This window comes from Pongo pygmaeus, chromosome 8 (assembly GCF_028885625.2).
Source record: "Pongo pygmaeus isolate AG05252 chromosome 8, NHGRI_mPonPyg2-v2.0_pri, whole genome shotgun sequence".
NCBI lineage: Eukaryota > Metazoa > Chordata > Mammalia > Primates > Hominidae > Pongo > Pongo pygmaeus.
Genome location: NC_072381.2, coordinates 23,402,031 through 23,422,660, shown reverse-complemented (window position 1 = coordinate 23,422,660; position 20,630 = coordinate 23,402,031). Strand labels below are relative to the sequence as shown.

General features: G+C 38.5%; 1 protein-coding gene across 2 annotated transcripts in view; it reads left to right on the top strand.

Annotated features, from left to right (window-relative positions):
* C8H10orf67 (chromosome 8 C10orf67 homolog) overlaps positions 1-20,630 on the top strand; it is a 162,276-nt gene that overhangs the window by 100,107 nt on the left and 41,539 nt on the right. For both annotated transcript variants that reach the window (XM_054436314.2, XM_063669644.1), the window contains exons 11-13: positions 9,165-9,244; positions 9,336-9,401; positions 20,042-20,129. In XM_054436314.2, the coding sequence (XP_054292289.1) occupies positions 9,165-9,244; positions 9,336-9,401; positions 20,042-20,129 (234 nt within the window). The remainder of the gene's footprint in view (positions 1-9,164; positions 9,245-9,335; positions 9,402-20,041; positions 20,130-20,630) is intronic.

Sequence of the window (20,630 nt, the reverse complement as noted above, 5' to 3'; positions counted from 1 at the left end):
TTAATGATTGCCATTCTAACTGGTGTGAGATGGTATCTCATTGTGGTTTTGATTTGCATTTCTCTGGTGGCCAGTGATGGTGAGCATTTTTTCATGTGTTTTTTGGCTGCATAAATGTCTTCTTTTGAGAAGTGTCTGTTCATGTCCTTCGCCCACTTTTTGATGGGGTTGTTTGTTTTTTTCTTGTAAATTTGTTGGAGTTCATTGTAGATTCTGGATATTAGCCCTTTGTCAGATGAGTAGGTTGCGAAAATGTTCTCCCATTTTGTAGGTTGCCTGTTCACTCTGATGGTAGTTTCCTTTGCTGTGCAGAAGCTCTTTAGTTTAATTAGATCCCATTTGTCAATTTTGGCTTTTGTTGCCATTGCTTTTGGTGTTTTAGACATGAAGTCCTTGCCCATGCCTATGTCCTGAATGGTAATGCCTAGGTTTTCTTCTAGGGTTTTTATGGTTTTAGGTCTAACATTTAAGTCTTTAATCCATCTTGAATTGATTTTTGTATAAGGTGTAAGGAAGGGATCAAGTTTCAGCTTTCTACATATGGCTAGCCAGTTTTCCCAGCACCATTTATTAAATAGGGAATCCTTTCCCCATTTCTTGTTTTTGTCAGGTTTGTCAAAGATCAGATAGTTGTAGATATGTGGCATTATTTCTGACGGCTCTGTTCTGTTCCATTGATCTATATCTCTGTTTTGGTACCAGTACCATGCTGTTTTGGTTACTGTAGCCTTGTAGTATAGTTTGAAGTCAGGTAGTGTGATGCCTCCAGCTTTGTTCTTTTGGCTTAGGATTGACTTGGCGATGCGGGCTCTTTTTTGGTTCCATATGAACTTTAAAGTAGTTTTTTCCAATTCTGTGAAGAAAGTCATTGGTAGCTTGATGGGGATGGCATTGAATCTGTAAATTACCTTGGGAAGGATGGCCATTTTCATGATATTGATTCTTCCTACCCATGAGCATGGAATGTTCTTCCATTTGTTTGTATCCTCTTTTATTTCCTTGAGCAGTGGTTTGTAGTTCTCCTTGAAGAGGTCTTTCACATCCCTTGTAAGTTGGATTCCTAGGTATTTTATTCTCTTTGAAGCAATTGTGAATGGGAGTTCACTCATGATTTGGCTCTCTGTTTGTCTGTTATTGATGTATAAGAATGCTTGTGATTTTTGCACATTGATTTTGTATCCTGAGACTTTGCTGAAGTTGCTTATCAGCTTAAGGAGATTTTGGGCTGAGACAATGGGGTTTTCTAGATATACTATCATGTCATCTGCAAACAAGGACAATTTGACTTCCTCTTTTCCTAATTGAATACCCTTGATTTCCTTCTCCTGCCTAATTGCCCTGGCCAGAACTTCCAACACTATGTTGAATAGAAGTGGCGAGAGAGGGCATCCCTGTCTTGTGCCAGTTTTCAAAGGGAATGCTTCCAGTTTTTGCCCATTCAGTATGATATTGGCTGTGGGTTTGTCATAAATAGCTCTTATTATTTTGAGATACGTCCCATCAATTCCTAATTTATTGAGAGTTTTTAGCATGAAGGGTTGTTGAATTTTGTCAAAGGCCTTTTCTGCATCTATTGAGATAATCATGTGGTTTTTGTCTTTGGTTCTGTTTATATGCTGGATTACATTTATTGATTTGCGTATATTGAACCAGCCTTGCATCCCAGGGATGAAGCCCACTTGATCATGGTGGATAAGCTTTTTGATGTGCTGCTGGATTCTGTTTGCCAGTATCTTATTGAGGATTTTTGCATCAATGTTCATCAAGGATATTGGTCTAAAATTCTCTTTTTTTGTTGTGTCTCTGCCAGGCTTTGGTATCAGGATGATGCTGGCCTCATAAAATGAGTGAGGGAGGATTCCCTCTTTTTCTATTGATTGGAATAGTTTCAGAAGGAATGGTACCAGCTCCTCCTTGTACCTCTGGTAGAATTCGGCTGTGAACCCATCTGGTCCTGGACTTTTTTTGGTTGGTAAGCTATTGATTATTGCCACAATTTCAGCTCCTGTTATTGGTCTATTCAGAGATTCAACTTCTTCCTGGTTTAGTCTTGGGAGGGTGTATGTGTTGAGGAATTTATCCATTTCCTCTAGATTTTCTAGTTTATTTGCATAGAGGTGTTTGTAATATTCTCTGATGGTAGTTTGTATTTCTGTGGGATCGGTGGTGATATCCCCTTTATCATTTTTTATTGCATCTATTTGATTCTTCTCTCTTTTTTTCTTTATTAATCTTGCTAGCGGTCTATCAATTTTGTTGATCCTTTCAAAAAACCAGCTCCTGGATTCATTGATTTTTTGAAGGGTTTTTTGTGTCTCTATTTCCTTCAGTTCTGCTCTGATTTTAGTTATTTCTTGCCTTCTGCTAGCTTTTGAATGTGTTTGCTCTTCCTTTTCTAGTTCTTTTAATTGTGATGTTAGGGTGTCAATTTTGGATCTTTCCTGCTTTCTCTTGTGGGCATTTAGTGCTATAAATTTCCCTCTACACACTGCTTTGAATGCGTCCCAGAGATTCTGGTATCTTGTGTCTTGGTTCTCGTTGGTTTCAAAGAACATCTTTATTTCTGCCTTCATTTCGTGATGTACCCAGTAGTCATTCAGGAGCAGGTTGTTCAGTTTCCACGTAGTTGAGTGGTTTTGAGTGAGATTCTTAATCCTGAGTTCTAGCTTGATTGCACTGTGATCTGAGAGACAGTTTGTTACAATTTCTGTTCTTTTACATTTATTGAGGAGAGCTTTACTTCCAAGTATATGGTCAATTTTGGAATAGGTGTGGTGTGGTGCTGAAAAAAATGTATATTCTGTTGATTTGGGGTGGAGAGTTCTGTAGATGTCTATTAGGTCCGCTTGGTGCAGAGCTGAGTTCAATTCCTGGGTATCCTTGTTGACTTTCTGTCTCGTTGATCTGTCTAATGTTGACAGTGGTGTGTTAAAGTCTCCCATTATTAATGTGTGGGAGTCTAAGTCTCTTTGTAGGTCACTCAGGACTTGCTTTATGAATCTGGGTGCTCCTGTATTGGGTGCATATATATTTAGGATAGTTAGCTCTTCTTGTTGAATTAATCCCTTTACCATTATGTAATGGCCTTCTTTGTCTCTTTTGATCTTTGTTGGTTTAAAGTCTGTTTTATCAGAGACTAGGATTGCAACCCCTGCCTTTTTTTGTTTTCCATTTGCTTGGTAGATCTTCCTCCATCCTTTTATTTTGAGCCTATGTGTGTCTCTGCACGTGAGATGGGTTTCCTGAATACAGCACACTGATGGGTCTTGAGTCTTTATCCAATTTGCCAGTCTGTGTCTTTTAATTGGAGCATTTAGTCCATTTACATTTAAAGTTAATATTGTTATGTGTGAATCTGATCCTGCCATTATGATGTTAGCTGGATATTTTTCTCATTAGTTGATGCAGTCTCTTCCTAGTCTCGATGGTCTTTACATTTCGGTATGATTTTGCAGTGGCTGGTACCGGTTGTGCCTTTCCATGTTTAGCGCTTCCTTCAGGAGCTCTTTTAGGGCAGGCCTGGTGGTGACAAAATCTCTCAGCATTTGCTTGTCTGTAAAGTATTTTATTTCTCCTTCACTTATGAAGCTTAGTTTGGCAGGATATGAAATTCTGGGTTGAAAATTCTTTTCTTTAAGAATGTTGAATATTGGCCCCCACTCTCTTCTGGCTTGTAGGGTTTCTGCCGAGAGATCTGCTGTTAGTCTGATGGGCTTCCCTTTGATGGTAACCCGACCTTTCTCTCTGGCTGCCCTTAACATTTTTTCCTTCATTTCAACTTTGGTGAATCTGACAATTATGTGTCTTGGAGTTGCTCTTCTCGAGGAGTATCTTTGTGGCGTTCTCTGTATTTCCTGAATCTGAATGTTGGCCTGCCTTGCTAGATTGGGGAAGTTCTCCTGGATAATATCCTGCAGAGTGTTTTCCAACTTGTTTCCATTCTCCCCGTCACTTTCAGGTACACCAATCAGACGTAGATTTGGTCTTTTCACATAGTCCCACATTTCTTGGAGGCTTTGCTCGTTTCTTTTTATTCTTTTTTCTCTAAACTTCCCTTCTCGCTTCATTTCATTCATTTCATCTTCCAGGGCTGATACCCTTTCTTCCATTTGATCGCATCGGCTCCTGAGGCTTCTGCATTCTTCACGTAGTTCTCGAGCCTTGGTTTTCAGCTCCATCAGCTCCTTTAAGCACTTCTCTGTATTGGTTATTCTAGTTATACATTCTTCTAAATTTTTTTCAAAGTTTTCAACTTCTTTGCCTTTGGTTTGAATATCCTCCCGTAGCTCGGAGTAATTTGATCGTCTGAAGCCTTCTTCTCTCAGCTCGTCAAAGTCATTCTCCGTCCAGCTTTGTTCTGTTGCTGGTGAGGAACTGCGTTCCTTTGGAGGAGGAGAGGTACTCTGGTTTTTAGAGTTTCCAGTTTTTCTGCTCTGTTTTTTCCCCATCTTTGTGGTTTTATCTACTTTTGGTCTTTGATGATGGTGATGTACAGATGGGTTTTTGGTGTGGATGTCCTTTCTGTTAGTTTTCCTTCTAACAGACAGAACCCTCAGCTGCAGGTCTGTTGGAGTACCTGGCCGGCCCTGTGAGGTGTCAGTCTGCCCCTGCTGGGGGGTGCCTCCCAGTTAGGCTGCTCGGGGGTCAGGAGTCAGGGACCTACTTGAGGAGGCAGTCTGCCTGTTCTCAGATCTCCAGCTGCGTGCTGGGAGAACCACTGCTCTCCTCACAGCTGTCAGACAGGGACATTTAAGTCTGCAGAGGTTACTGCTGTCTTTTTGTTTGTCCGTGCCCTGCCCCCAGAGGTGGAGCCTACAGAGGCAGGCAGGCCTCCTTGAGCTGTGGTGGGCCCCACCCAGTTCAAGCTTCCAGGCTGCTTTGTTTACGTAAGCGAGCCTGGGCAATGGCGGGCGCCCCTCCCCCAGCCTGGCTGCCGACTTGCTGTTTGATCTCAGACTGCTGTGCTAGCAATCAGCGAGACTCCGTGGGCGTAGGACCCTCTGAGCCAGGTGCGGGCTATAGTCTCCTGGGGCACCGGTTCCTAAGCCCGTCGGAAAAGCACAGTATTCGGGTGGGAGTGGCCCGATTTTCCAGGTGCCGTCTGTCACCCCTGGAAGGGGAACTCCCTGACCCCTTGCGCTTCCCGAGTGAGGCAATGCCTCGCCCCTGCTTCGGCTGGCGCACAGTGCGCTCACCCACTGACCTGCGCCCACTGTCTGGCACTCCCTAGTGAGATGAACCCGGTACCTCAGATGGAAATGCAGAAATCACCCGTCTTCTGCGTCGCTCGCGCTGGGAGCTGTAGACCGGAGCTGTTCCTATTCGGCCATCTTGGCTCCTCCCCCAATAAATTATTTTAAATCACAGCCGGTAGTGGTGGCTCATGCCTGTAATCCCAGCACTTTAGGAGGCCAAGGTGGGTGGATCACCTGAGGTCAGGAGTTCAAGACCAGCATGGCCAACACTAAAAATACAAAAAAATTAGCCAGGGGTGGTGGCAGGCACCTGTAATCCCAGCTTCTCGGGAGGCTGAGGCAGGAGAATCGCTTGAACCTGGGAGGTGGAGGTTGCAGTGAGCTGAGATTGTGCCATTGCACTCCAGCCTGGGCAACAAGAGCGAAACTCTGTCTCAAAAAAACACACATTTTGTTAAATTACAGTATGTGATTATCTTTACAATTATTTAATTTGTGTTTATGTTTTCCTGCTTAGGAAGTTAATTCTTTATTTTAATATTAACACTCATTTTAACCTCAATCTATTATCAGTCCACTGTTTGCACCTGTCAATGAAGTGACCACATAAAGACCAGTGTGTGTATTCCAGAGAAAGTGGAATGTCAGCAGCTGGCAAAACAAAATGACAGTTTAATGTGGACAGAGCCAGGATTCAATAGACCATGTTGCAGCAAAGTTGAAAGTTCAACTCGAACTGGAGAGCAAACACTCTAGTCTACATGTGATGCTTTTTTTTCTCTTTTTTTAATGAAAAGAGATGTTATCTTCATCATCATAATAGTGTTGTCTTTTGGAGAGATTGAATAATTATTTGCTTTACAGAAGATAGACTTTAGAACAGACTTATCTCTAGTTATTACATCATAGTTGATCATTATATGAGAGCTGGGAAAAGGGAGCCTTAAAAATTGAAACTAATTTTTACTGTACATAAATTTAAACACAGTTTTTTTTAAAATAAGCATTCAATCACCGATGTAACTTTTGATATAGTGAAATAAGTATATTAATGTCTTTCTACATGGAAACTTATTTTGTTCTACTGATTTGTTTTCCTAATTTTCTGGGGATTAATTTTTTTAATTTGGGTTAATTTTTTTTAGCATAATGGCAAATGTTCTCCCTGACCCTGGGCCTGGGGATCTTCCCCTGGTGATTTCCTTGGACTACTGTTAATCAAATGGCAGTGAACTCACTCTCTACCCCTTGTACCCTGGGCAAAGAGGTGGTTCACATGGATCGTGCCCTTTGAGAACAAATAGGTGGAGGGATTCCAAAAAGTGTCTGTCTCATGTCACTTTGGTGACCCCCACTTTTTTGATGAATGGCCTTATCCAAATCTTTAGCTTCAACCCATGTACTGATGAATCCCAAATTATATCTCTAGGATCAACCCCTCTCTCAAATTCCAGGCCCTGTCTCAGTTGCTGTATTAGTCTGTTTTCACATCGCTGATAAAGACATACCTGAGACTGGGAAGAAGGGGTTTAATGGACTTTCAGTTCCACATGGCTGGGGAGGCCTCACAATCACGGCAGAAGGCAAGGAGGAGCAAGTCACATCTTACATGGATGGCAGCAAGCAAAGAGAGAGCTTGTGCAGAGAAACTCCCATTTTTAAAACCATCAGATCTTGTGAGACCCATTTGCTATCTTGAGAACAGCATGGGAAAGACCCGCCACCATGATTCAGTCATCTCCCACCAGGTCTTTCCCACAACACGTGGGAATTATGGGAGCTACAAGATGAGATTTGGGTGGGGACACAGAGCCAAACCATATCAGTTGCCTATTACATGTTTTCATTTAAACAGGACATGGGTACCTGAGACTCAAAGTGTTTTGGTAAATCTGAATTCATCAAAAACAAACAAAAACAAAACAAAACAAAAAAAGGCTAGCACACAAAATTGTTCCTATTCTTATTGTTTGTTCTTAGTGAATAGAATCATTCTCCATCTACTTGCCCAAATGAGAAATTTCAGGCAGCTCTGTCCTCACTCAAAAAGTCACCTAAATTTTACCTCTTTTGTAATTTCTCTCAAATCTGCCTTCTCTACTTTAGCTCAATTTTGTTTTCTATTGTATCTCCAGTGCTTAAACAATTGTTGGCATATCATAAGCATTCAGCAAATATTTACAGAGTGAACAAAGAGAACAAGAAAAGCACTTGGCCCTGCCTGAAACAGTTAATTCAGGGAACAGACAAAAATTTAAAATATATTATTTCAGTAAAAAATATTTTGGGAGACATTCAAGAGAAACTTTTTTCCATTAACAAGGACAGGCAGCTATGAAAAAGGAACAGTCTGAACCAAAGAACAATTTTTTAAAATGAACAAATAAAACTTTGAAAAAAAGGCAATAGGCAGGCTGAATGATAAAACTGACAGCTTAAGACTTAATAATCTGGAAGGTAAAGTGAAGAAAATTTCCTAGAACATAGTGCAAAATGGCAGACAGAAATAATGAAATGTTAAAATATGGAGAACAGATCCAAGAGATCTAGCACCTTTCTAATAGGATTTTTTTGAAAGCAAAACAGATACAATGGAAGCGAGACTATAATAAAATGCATTTTTTAAAAACTGGTATTATTAATAGGAAAATTGTTCTCAATGGGCTGCCATTGTCCAATTGCAAGTTATATGTATAAACACTGAATTATCTAAATTATATAAGACAGTGAAGATGGCCAGGGGACTATGGTTAGCATATTGTAAGTCTCAGTTCTCTTTCTCAAAGCTGCAGAAAAGCCACATTGTTATGCATTAATTTGAAAATTTATATTTACCTTGGTTTATTTTCTTGCCAGATAAGCTATGTGGCACCTATTGGGACACATGAAGAAGAAAAAAAAGATGAAAATATCAGGATCTAAGATATAATAATGACTAATGTGACCATTATTACAAACCTAGTTATTGTTTATATTGATCCTGGCTATGCTTAGAAAGTAGCAATGACTCTGGAAGCTACACTGAGAATTAGTCTTATGAAGAGACAGAAGACCTGATTGCCTCTTTAGTATTATTCTGTAGCACATCTCTGCCACATCCACGGAAGTCTCTCTCATTCATGATATGCCTACAATTCAGCTATTAGAGATTCACTCATTTTGCTGAAACTTTGTCCTCTTGCAAGATATAAACATTACTGATAAATGGCATAAAGCTCTACTGTGATTGGGTTGGTAAGATCCTTTCTTGAGAACTGTTTTGATAGAAGGAGGAAATGAGTAACTGGGGGAAGCTGCTGCCTATGACGAAGAGAGGGAGAGGCCACAGTAAGTGAACGAAAACACAATTTACAATTTACAAAACACGATTTACAATTTACAAAAAGGGGCAGCTTGTGGGGCTGATGAAGATCAATTTTGGTTGCTTTGTAATATGGTTTAGAGCTAACTGCTTCTAAGTTCACCATTTATGGGAAATAGAGGCATGGGATCTTAAACCATTCCTATGTATGGTAATTTACAAATAAATATAACTCATTGTTCTCTCGAAAAAAAATTTTTTTTGAGACAGGGTCTCGTTCTGCCATCCAGGCTGGAGTGCGGTGACATGATCACAGCTCGCTGCAGCTTCGACCTCCTAGGCTTATGTAATTCTCCCTTCTGAGCCTCCCAAGTAGCTGGGACTACAGGTGCACACCACCATGCCTTGCTAATTTTTAATTTTTTGTAGAGACAAGGTCCCACTATATTGCCCAGACTGGTCTCAAACTCCTAGGCTCAAGCCATCCTCCCACCTTGGCTTCCCAAAATGTTGGGATTACAGGCGTGAGCCACCGTGCCCTGCCTCAAATTATTTTTGATACTAGTTAGAATATGCATACTATTTATAGAAATAGTCTTTTCAGATTTATGGAGAAACAAGATATATTGTTTGTGTAATTAACTTTGTGTTATATTTTCTATTGAAAGGTTGAAGACAAACATGATTTGGAGTCTCAAATAGAAGCATTAAAGGCAAATTTAGAGAATGAGAAAAAGAAGATGGAAAGGTACTGGTAATAGACTAAAAGGCACTGGTAATGAGACATAATGTTCATTTGTAACTAATACAATATTTAACCATCTGTAAATTTTTTATAGGTTTAGGAAGGAAGCTGATCGACTAAATAAAAGCTGGGAAAAGAGATTCTTTATTCTCAGGAACAGGTATGGTGTGATATATACAAATTCTATTTCTAAAAACATGACTAATCATCCTTTAAGGAAGTTAGGAATGTTGCAATTTTTTTACATATTAATGTTAAATCACCTCATATACTTCTACAAGAAAGGCAAAATAATTGGTCTAAAATAGAAGAGTAATCAAAATCACTGAGAAGTAAAAATATTTGAGATGTTTTCGTTCCCTATCTGCGTTTCTGTCATAAAAGATCAGCAGGACAGACTCACTCTCTTAATACCTGGTTTAATCAGACCTATTTAGTCATCTTCTTTCATAGGGCTATTAAAACCTTTTCCTGCTCATTTGCACACAATGATATATAAGTAGTTTGTATTGTCTTTATAAAGTTGCTTTATATATCAGATCCTCTACCAGACACAACAGCTCCAGTTCCTCAACCTCTCAGATCTATTTTTCACTCACATAAGCATTTTGTTTCTCTTCCCAGTATTCTCTTTGCCTTTTTCAAAATGGAGAAACTGTAAAATTCTGAAAAGGGCAAAAACAATGCAAATTGGAAAAATGCTTATTTTTTCCCTTACCCTGACATGTTAACATTAAAAATCTGTCTTCTGTTTAGTTGTGTTCTGCCATAATTTCCCCCAGATTCCCTGGGGGAACATGTATGGGAAGTTCTTTTGCAATATTCTTTCACAGTCAAGCATCATCCAGGCACGATGGGTTTAATGTTGGTCTGACGGAGGCCATCGGAGGTCAAACTTGTAACTTACACGTAAGCTCCTGGGATGGCAATGCCCTACATGTGCACTGTATTTCTTAAGCATACACTATGGATCTTGTCTGTATAAACTTCTATACCTGGCTATGTATATTATATGGAAATAATTCATCCTAAGTGCGGTGACACAAAGAATCCACGCCAAGACAGAAAAAACACAGGATTGAGGGCAAAAACACCTTGTAGTAAAATGTTCTGCCTTGTTCTGTTTGGTGCTGAAATGATCTCCTACCCATGTTTCATGTATGCGCTGATAAGCACTTTGTGCTGTGTAAAATGTGCATATTAACACCTGCCCTGTCTCACATAGTTATTTAAGAACAGAATGTAGATAGATGTGAGACAAAAGAAAATTAAAATATGCACTTGATTTCATTTCCCTGCACATAGGTTTTGGATTATCTCTAGAGCTGAATAAAATGACTTTCCCTTATTTATTTCTGTAGGGTTCACTTTCATCCTTAAGATTTACCTTGTCTCTGACCCTACGGGATTTCCCCTATTTTTCAGTGATGATTTACAAGAACATATCAGTTTTACTTTTTTTTTTTTTTTTTAAGAGGGAGTTTTTGCTCTTGTTGCTCAGGCTGGAGTGCAGTGGCGCAATCTTGGCTCACTGCAACCTCCATCTTCTGGGTTCAAGCGATTCTCCAGCCACAGCCTCCTTAGTAGCTGGGATTACAGGCGCCGACCACCACACCTACCTAATTTTTTTTTGTATTTTTAGTAGAGATGGAGTTTAACGTTTTACTTCTAATTGATTTTCTATTAACCAAGATGTTGACAATCATATTAATCATTCTGGTCTCTTCAGACTTTATGTTGATATCTAAATATTTAGGAAAGCAGAAATATTTATTACTACACACTTTCTATGTTTTCTCATTTAACCAACTAATTGGGACATTGTAGATTATGTCTCTCTACTTAGGCTGAAGCTCCAGGTATTAATTCAATGTGGCATATACAGCACCATAGCAAGTGCATTTGTACAGAGTACTTCATCGTGGTGTGGTGTGGAGATTAATTGTGTAGTCACAGACTTACATGGGCTAACATGGTAATTTCATTTTACTGTAACTGATCCTAGATTAGATGCACTCATTTTTGTTTAGTAGAGGAAAAACCTCACCTTAGCCAGTCAAGATCAGAGTCCAACCCAATGATTTCTCAGTCAATTCATGATTTACGCTGGGTCCCATTCCAATTCAGGGCTTCATTTCCAAGCTCCTTTTCCATCTCTACCGAGTTCTTATTTCCAGGAAGATTGAATGTGAGCAGTGCGGACAAGGGCAGGGCTAGTCCTTCCTCTTGGTGTGCCAAGCCTGATGCGACTGCCGATGTCATCATTGTCGCACAAACAGTATGCAGGTGTGGCATATCAGCTTCGGAACATATCCCTACCAGGCTGATGCCACGGTGATGCCGCTGTTTCCACCTCCACCCCAGGCGGCAATCCACATGCATCGACCTGAGCCACCCTCTGTTCTGCCTGATGGGCTCTGGGCCCGATGGACTCACTTTTGCCCACCATGTTTATCAAGCACGTAAGAAATGTTACATGTGGTTCCTGTGCCACTCTGGCTTGCATATATGGAAGAGGTCCATGCACACATCCCTTCTCCTGCCCTCACTCAGAGCACTAGATTGCCATCCCAGAGAGACTGCAAACATCAGAAATCTAGATTGGCCATGCAAGGTGAAGGCCCACTCTGCTCATGTAGTCCCCTCACCTTGGAACCCTCTGTAAACAGAAACTTTACACTGCTCCTTACTTCAACAGAGTGAACACCTGTGTCCTCACCACACAGGTAAAGAAAGAAGGAATTAGCAGTGGCTTCACGGTCCCTGTTGCCCATCCAGCACCTGTCACCTCTCCTCCCAATTAGCACATATTCTGAATTGAATGCTTATCATTCCCTTGGGGAAAGTTTTCAATAACATTCAATTTGTCATAAAAATTGGGCTATTCCAATTTTCAATTTCTTCTAATCAGTTTGATAATTTGTGTTGTCTTTTATGTTTGGGAATTTTCTCATTTCATTGAATTGTCTAAATTATTGATATAAAGTTATTCATAATATCCTCATATTATATATATAAATGACAGTCATGTGTCACTTGGTGACAGGGATAGATTCTGAGAAATGTGTCATTAGGCGATTTCATCATTGTGTGAGCATCTTAGAGTGTGCTTACAAACCTAGATGGCATAGCCTACCACACACCTAGGCTATATGGTATAGCCTATTGCTCCTAGGCTACAAACCTGCACAGCATGAGACTATAACTGAATACTGTAAGCAATTATAACACAATGGTAAGTGTTTATGCATCTAAATATACCTAAACATAGAAAAGATACAGTGAAAATGCAGTATAAAAGATAAAGAATGGTCCACCTGTATAAGGCACTTACCATGAATGGAGCATGCAGGAGTGGAAGTTGCTCTGGGTGAGCCAGTGGTGAGCGAACGTGAAGGCCTAGGACATTACCATACACTACTGTAGATTTTGTAAACACTAGACACTCAGGCTACACTAGATTTACAAAAAAATATATTTTTTCAATAACAAATTAGCCTTAGCTTACTGTAATTTTTTTACTTTATAAACTTTCTAATTTTTAAAACTTTTTGACTGTTTTGTAATAACACAGCTTTAAACACAAACATATTGTACAGGTATACAAGATTATCTTTTCACATGGTGGTGCTCACCTGTAGTCCCAGCTACGTGGCAGCCTGACAGGTGGGAGGATCGCTTGAGCCCAGGAGGTTGAGGCTGCAGTAAGTTGTGATCACGCCCTGCACTCCAACCTGGGTGACAGAGTGAGACCCTGTCTCAAATAATATGTATATAATTTTTTCCTTTATATTCTTATTCTTTAAGTTTTTGTCTGTGTTTAAATTTTTTTATTTTTATTTTTTACTTTTTAAACTTTTTTGTTAAAAACTAAGATACAAACACACACACTAGCCTAGGCCTACACACGGTCAGGATTGTCAAGACGTTACTAGGCAGTGACAACTTTTCAGCTCCATTATAATCTTATGGGACCACCATTGTTTATGCAGTCCGTCTTTGACCGAACATCGTTATGCAGTGCATGACTGTATCTGTAAGATCTGGTAATGTCCCTTTTTCATTCCTGATACTTGTGTTTCATTCCTGAGAATTTGTGTTTTTCTCCTTTTTTCTTAGTCTAGTGGGAGTTATCAATTTTGTGTTATTTATTTCAAAGAAATAACTGCCTTTGCTGAACTTTTCTCATATGTCTTTTCATTGACTTTTTTAAAATTTTAATTTTAATTAAAAAACTTTTTTTTCCTTTCTAACTTTTATTTTAGGTCAGGGGGTATGTGTGCAAGTTTGTTACATGGGTAACTTGCATGTCGTAGGGGTTTGGTGTACAGATAATTTTGTCACCCAGGTAATCAGCATGGTACCTGATAGGTAGTTTTTCATTCCTCACTCTCCTCCAAACCTCCACCCTCAAATAGGCCCTGATGTCTGTTGTTCCCATCTTTGTGTCTACGTGTACTCAATGTTTTGCTCCCACTTATAAGTGTGAACATGTGGTATTTGGTTTTCTGTTCCTGTGTTAGTTTGTTTAGGATAACGGCTTCCAGCTCCATCCATATTGCTGCAAAGGACATGATTTCATTCTTTTTTATGACTGTGCAGTATTCCATCGCGTATGTGTACCATATTTTTTAATCCAGTTTACCATTGATGGGCATCTAGGTTGATTTCATGTCTTTGCTATTGTGAACAGTGCTGCAATGAACATGCATGTGCATGTGTCCTTATGGTAGAACGATTTATACTCCTTTGGGTATATACCCAGCTGTGGAGTTGCTGGATCAAAGAGTAGTTCTATTTTAAGTTCTTTGAGAAATCTCAGACTGATTTCCACAGTGGCTGAACTATTTACATTCCCATCAACAGTGTGCAAGGGTTCCCTTTTCTCCACATCCTCACCAGCACTTGTTATCTTTTGTCTTTCTGATAGTAGCCATTCTAACAGGAGTGAGGTGATATCTTGTTGTGGTTTTGATTTGCATTTTCCTGATGATAAGTGATATTGAGCAATTTTTCATATACTTGGCCATTTGTGTGTCTTCTTTGGGGAAATGTCTATTCAGTTCCTTTGTTCACTTTTAAATCAGGTTGTTTTCTTGCTGTTAAGCTGAGTTTCTTATATATTTTGGATATTAACCCCTTATCAGATAAGATGTACGGTTTGCAAATGTTTTCTTCCATTCCTTAAGTTGTCTTTTCATTTTGTTGTTTTCTTTACTGTGAGGAAGCTTTGTAGTTTGAAATAATCCTATTTATTCGTTCTTGTTTTTTGTTGCTTGTGCATCTGGTATTATATTCAAAAAATCATTGCCAAAGGCCAACGTGAAAAAGCTTTCCCTCCTATGTTTTCTTCTAGGAATTTTATGGTTTCAGGACTTATGTTTATGCCTTTAATCCATTTTGAGTTAATTTTTGTGTACTATGTAATATAGGGGTCTAATTTCATCCTTTTGCATGTAGATATCCTGTTACTTCAACATCATTTATTGAAGAGACTTTCCTTTCCCCCATTGTATATTCTTGTCACTCTTGTCAAAAATTAGTTGACCATATATGCATGAGCTTATTTCTGAGCTCTCTAATCTGTTCCATTGGTCTAAGTGTCTATTTTCATGTCAGTACAATCATACTGTTTTGATTACTATAGCTTTGTAACATAGTTTCAAATCAGGAAGTGAGCTGCCTCCAGCTTTGTTCCTTTTTCTCAAAAGAGCTTTGGCTAGCCATTTGGGGTCTTCTATGTTTCCATAAAATTTTAGGATTATTTTTCCTACTTCTGTGAAAAATGCCATTGCAATTTTGGTGGCAATTGCATTTAATCTGTAGATTACTTTGGGTAGTATAGACATCTTGACAATATTACTTCTTTTAATTCATGAATACAAGATATCATTTTATTTATTTGTATCTACTTTAACTTCTTTCTTCAGTGCTTTATAGTTTTCAAGATACAGATCTTTTACCTTGTTGGTTAAATTTATACCTAAGTATTTTATTCTTTGATGCTGTTATAAATGGAATTTTTTAAAAAATTTCTTTTTGGATAGCTTATTGTTGGTATATATAAACACAATTGATTTTTGTATGTTTATTTTGTATCCTGTAACTTTACTGAATTTATTAGCTCTGATGGTTTTTTGATAGAGTAATTGACTTTTGCTTTTATCTTGTTTCCTTCTAATTTTTAATGTTTTATTTGCTGTCTTTTTACTAGATTTCAAGAAGGAAGCCTAGATCATTGATTTTTCAGACTTCTTTTCTTTGAATATATGCATTTAACACTATATATTTTCTTCTAAGTATTGTTTGAGCTGCTTCCCACAAGTTGTGACATATAATATATTTATTATTACTCAAACAAAATATTTTCTAAATTCAATTTTATTTCTTCTTTGATCCATGGGTTATTTAGAAGTAATATGGGCTGGGCACAGTGGCTCATGCCTGTAATCCCAGCACATTGAGAGACCAAGGCAGAAAGATTGCTTGAGCTCAGGAGTTTGAGACCAGCCTGGGCAACAAAGTGAAACCCATCTCTACAAAAAATAAAAAAATTAGCTGGGTGTCGTGGCATGCACCTGTGGTCCCAGCTACATGGGAGGCTGAGGCAGGAAGATTGCTTGAACCCACGAGGTCAAGGCTGCCATAAGCCCTGTTCATGCCACTGCACTCTAGCCTGGGTGACAGAGTGGGACATTTTCTCAAGAAAAAAAAGGGTAAGTAATATGTTTTATTTCCAGTAAGTTGAAGATTAGCTAGTTATAGTTCTAGTTTAATTCTCTTGTGCTCAGAGTATTTACTCTGAATAATTTTAATCTGTTAAAATGTCTTCATGTTTGTTTTATGGTTCAAGCTATGGCCAGTTTTTTAAAACGTTTTTATTCTTGAAAAGAATGATTTTTTTTTTTTTTTTGAGCCGGAGTTTTAGCTCTTGTTGCCCAGGCTGGAGTGCAATGGCGTGATCTCAGCTCACTGCAACCTCCGCCTCCCAGGTTCAAGCAATTCTCCTGCCTCAGCCACCCGAGTAGCTGGGATTACAGGGATGCACCACCACGCCTGGCTAATTTTTTTTCTATTTTTAGTAGAGACGGGGATTCTCCATGTTGGTCAGGCTGGTCTCAAACTCCTAACCTCAGATGATCCACCCACCTCGGCCTCCCAAAGTGCTGGGATTACAGGCATGAGCCACCATGCCTGGCCAAGAATGAAAAATTTTGTCATTGATGGGTGCAGAGTTCTAAATATTTCAATGAGGTCAACCCATTAATTTTGTTGTTTCTATCTTTTACATACTTATTAAATTTTTGGCATCATATCCAACTATTAAAACAGAAGTATTAAATTTTCTACCATGATTATAGATGTATCTATTTCTTATTTTAATCTGTCCATTTTTACTTTACATAGTTTACATCTTAGTTGTTGGGTACCCACAATTTAGATACTGATCTCATCTTGTGAAGTTATCAGTAATATCTATCATTATGAAATGCTTTTATCTTTAGTAATGCTCTTTAGCTTATTGTCTGCTTAACTATTTGGTTAAGAGTACATGGTGTATTTTTTTCTAACTTTTTTCTTTCAGCCTATCTTATTTCTATATTTGAATGTGTTTCTTGTAATCAGCATATAATTGAGTTTTTAACCTAATCTGTCAGTTTTATTTAATTGTCATACTTTATTTATTTACTTTAAGTGAAAATACTATAGTTGGGTTTGTATTTACTACTTATTGTTTTCTATTTGACCTGTTTTATATTTCTTCTTCTCTCCTTTTTGCCTTGTTTTGAACCAATGAACCTTTTTTATTCCATATTTTCTTTTATTAATTTGTTATTCATTTTCTTTTTTTGAAATTTCTCCTTTGTAAAATTTTATTCTTAGCTTATTGCAGTGTTTTAGAAATTACTATTGATACCAATTTCCCAAGTATTCTAGAACCTTAGACTATTTTCACTCCATTTAATTCTCTCCTATATTTTAATTTTAATTCTCTCTATTTTTTTAACTCCATGAAAGGTTGCTATTGTTGTTTGGCATACTCAGTATTCATTTATATTTACTCACACATTTACTGTTTGTTGGGCTTCTCATTTTTTTCTGCTTATTATGTTTTCATCTGAGATCATTTTCATGCTGCCTGAATAGCTCTCTTTCATTTTTTGTTTCTTCATTTTTAATACAGGTTTGCTGGCAAATAATTCTCTCAGCTTTTCTTTGGAGGAAAATGTCACTATTTTACCTTAATTATTGAAGAAAGTTTTTGCCAAGTATAGAGTTCTATCTTGGCAGTTATTTTTTCAGCCGGTTAATAATGTCAGTAGGCCGGGCATGGTGGCTCACGCTTGTAATCCAAGCACTTTGGGAGGCCGAGGCAGGTGGATCATGAGGTCAGGAGTTCGAGACCAGCCTGGCCAACACAGTGAAACCGCATCTCTACTAAAAATACAAAAATAAGCTGGGTGTGGTGGCGGGCACCTGTAATCTCAGCTACTTAGGAGGCTGAGGCAGGAGAATTGCTTGAACCCAGGAGGCGGAGGTTGCAGTGAGCCAAGATCGTGCCACTGCACTCCAGCCTGGGCAACAGAGCTAGACTCCATCTCAAAATGAGTAAATAAATTTTTAAAAAATAAAAAAAAATAATGTCAGTAATTTGGCCTTCATTGTTGCTGTTGAGAAGTCAGCTGTCAGTCTTACTGTTGCTTTTTTTTTCATGTCTGGGTACTTTAAATTTTTTCCTTTGATCTTTGGTTATCATTAGTTTTATTATGATGTCCCTAGGTATAGTTCCTTTTATTTATCTGGTCTAGCTCTTGAATCTGTGGGTCAACGTCATTTCTGAATTTTGGAACATTCTTAGCTATTATCTTTCCAGGTATTATTTCTGCTTCATTCTTATCTACTCTGATCCTCCTGCTTCCTTCTTTTAAAAAACCGTTGTGATTACATTGGGCCCACTAAATAATCTAGAATAATTACTCTATCTCAAGATCTGTAACTTACCACATCTGCAAAGTTCTTTTTACTTTGTTAGGTAGCATACTTAAAATTTCCAGGAATTAGAAAGTAGATATTTTCATGGGGGGCAATGTTCACTCTACTACAATCAACCTTCTGGTCCCCAAACAATCATGCCTATCCTGCATGCAAAATGCGTTGACCACATCCCAATATCCCCCAAAGTCTCAACCCATTACAGCATCAACTCAAGTCCAAAATTTCATCTAAGTGTTATCAGCCTCAGAAGTCCCAGTTTGCATCATCGAAATTAGGTATGGTGAGACTCTGGTTATAATTCATCCTAGGACAAAATTTCTCTCCATATGTAGACTTGTGAAATTATAGATTATTTGCTCCCAAATACAATAGTGGGAAAGTCATTGTATTGACATAAATGTCAATAATAGCTATAGACATTCTTGTTTGAAAGGGGAGAAAGTAGAAGGGGGGAAAATTGAGTCACTAGTCCAAACAATTTTGAAATTGTTTCAGCATAACGCCATTAGGTTTCAAGGCCTGGGCTAATTCTCTGTGACTCAAGGTTCCACCTTCTGGACCCAAAGCACTACTACTGAGTCAAATATCTTCTTTCATGAAAGGTAGCACGTGTTTGACCCTGAGTAGTTTTATCAATCTGTTTCCTGCTCATAGAATTTTGGGAATCCAATAAGCTTCTTTCATTTATTTCCTTTCTCTGTCCTTTTCAGTGCAATCTGATATAACAGTGTTGTTGCTGATATAACATTCTCAAAAATCTTGTGGGTCTCCCATGTTTGTCATGGGAAGTCACTTCATTAGATGGGAGGCTCCTTCTCAGGTCTTTCCTAGATAATCTCATCTCTATTTTGGACTCTACTGAGATGGCTGAAGGGATGTCACACATCTAATCTCTTCAAAGAGTCTTTTGTGTGAGTAAATGCTGTGATTTTTGTTTCTTCCTAGACTCCAAAGGTTGTCCAGCCATTCTCTTGCCTTCTCTACAGAGTATGTCTTCCTGACAACAAATCTCCTAATTTTCGCATCGCTTGCAATCAAGATAGGCTGAGAATTTCCCAAATAGCTAATATATGTGTGATGTTTCCACACACTGTAGTTCTTATTATCTTTGATGTGTGATTTCTCCAATCTTAAGTCAACAGGAACTCTTTCAAGTTGATTACTGTGTTCTTTTGACATAACCTTTGATGACTTTGTTGAATTCTGGTAGAATAGGATGTCCCAGGTTCATTCTGTGCATTTATTGCCTTAGATCTAGAAACAGTCATTTCTGAAAAATGCCCTGAATTATTTTGGTGAGAAATGCTTTTTGAAATCACAGTCTGGGCAGTAAAGGTGATCATTGCCATTACTTCTATGCCTTTTCTGAGCTGAAAAACATGTAAGTTTGTTTGGTTTTTGTGTGTGTGTGTGGTTTTTGGTTTTTTGTCAGACAGGGTCTCATTGTGTCATCCAGGCTGGAGTGCAGTGGTGCAATCATGGCTCACTGCAGCCTTGACCTTCCGGGCTCAGGTGAACCTCCCACCTCAGCCTTCTGAACTGCTGGGACTACAGGTATGTACCACCATGCATGCCTGGTTATTTTGTTTTTATTGTTTGTAGAGATGGGGTTTCACCATTTTGCCCAGGCAACATGTAGTTTTAAAAATGAAAGAGGTAGTATGTTCATGCTAATATTTTTAAATTTTTATTTGGTAATATTTTAAAATTTTAATGTAGTTTCCTACCTCATTAACATAATGCTTATTTGCTTTATGCTATGATTTACATACATTTTAAGTTTCATCATTTTTTAAATTTCAGCTTTCATGTCCTTAAGAATGAGATGTTTACAAGGCACACACTGTTTCGTCAGTTTGCGGTGCTTGCTGACACATCCTTCAATTATATTGTAAGTGCATGTAATGTTTAGATGCTATTTGTCTCTTTAAATATACCTGTCTGTTTCTTTTTGTTCTCGTTTAAGGTTTATCGAGCCCCTGTCATTACAGGCTCTAGAGATAGTACAAGGCAGTCACTGCTAGATGCTGAGGGTGTTAAGACAAAGTGCCTGAACCCAAAGAGCTCAGTCCAGTGTGAGAGGTAGATGTGTAAACAAATTGCTACAGTGCAATATGGTTGAGCTACAATGGGGCAAGTACAAATTTCAGAGGAGCGGGCACTCATTCTGCCTGGAGCATATCTGTCAGTCTGCCCATTTGTGGCCACGGATGTAATATTGGGAAATATCAAAGCTCAGAGTCTAAGCTTCCAGTCACATCCAAAGGAAAAAAAGAAGATAGGAGAATCTGTTCCTAGTGCCAAGCCATTCAATTTCACATTAGAATTCATGTAATAGATAAAGCCCAATTCTATATTATGCTATTATTTAGCCTATTTGACTTACTGTTTT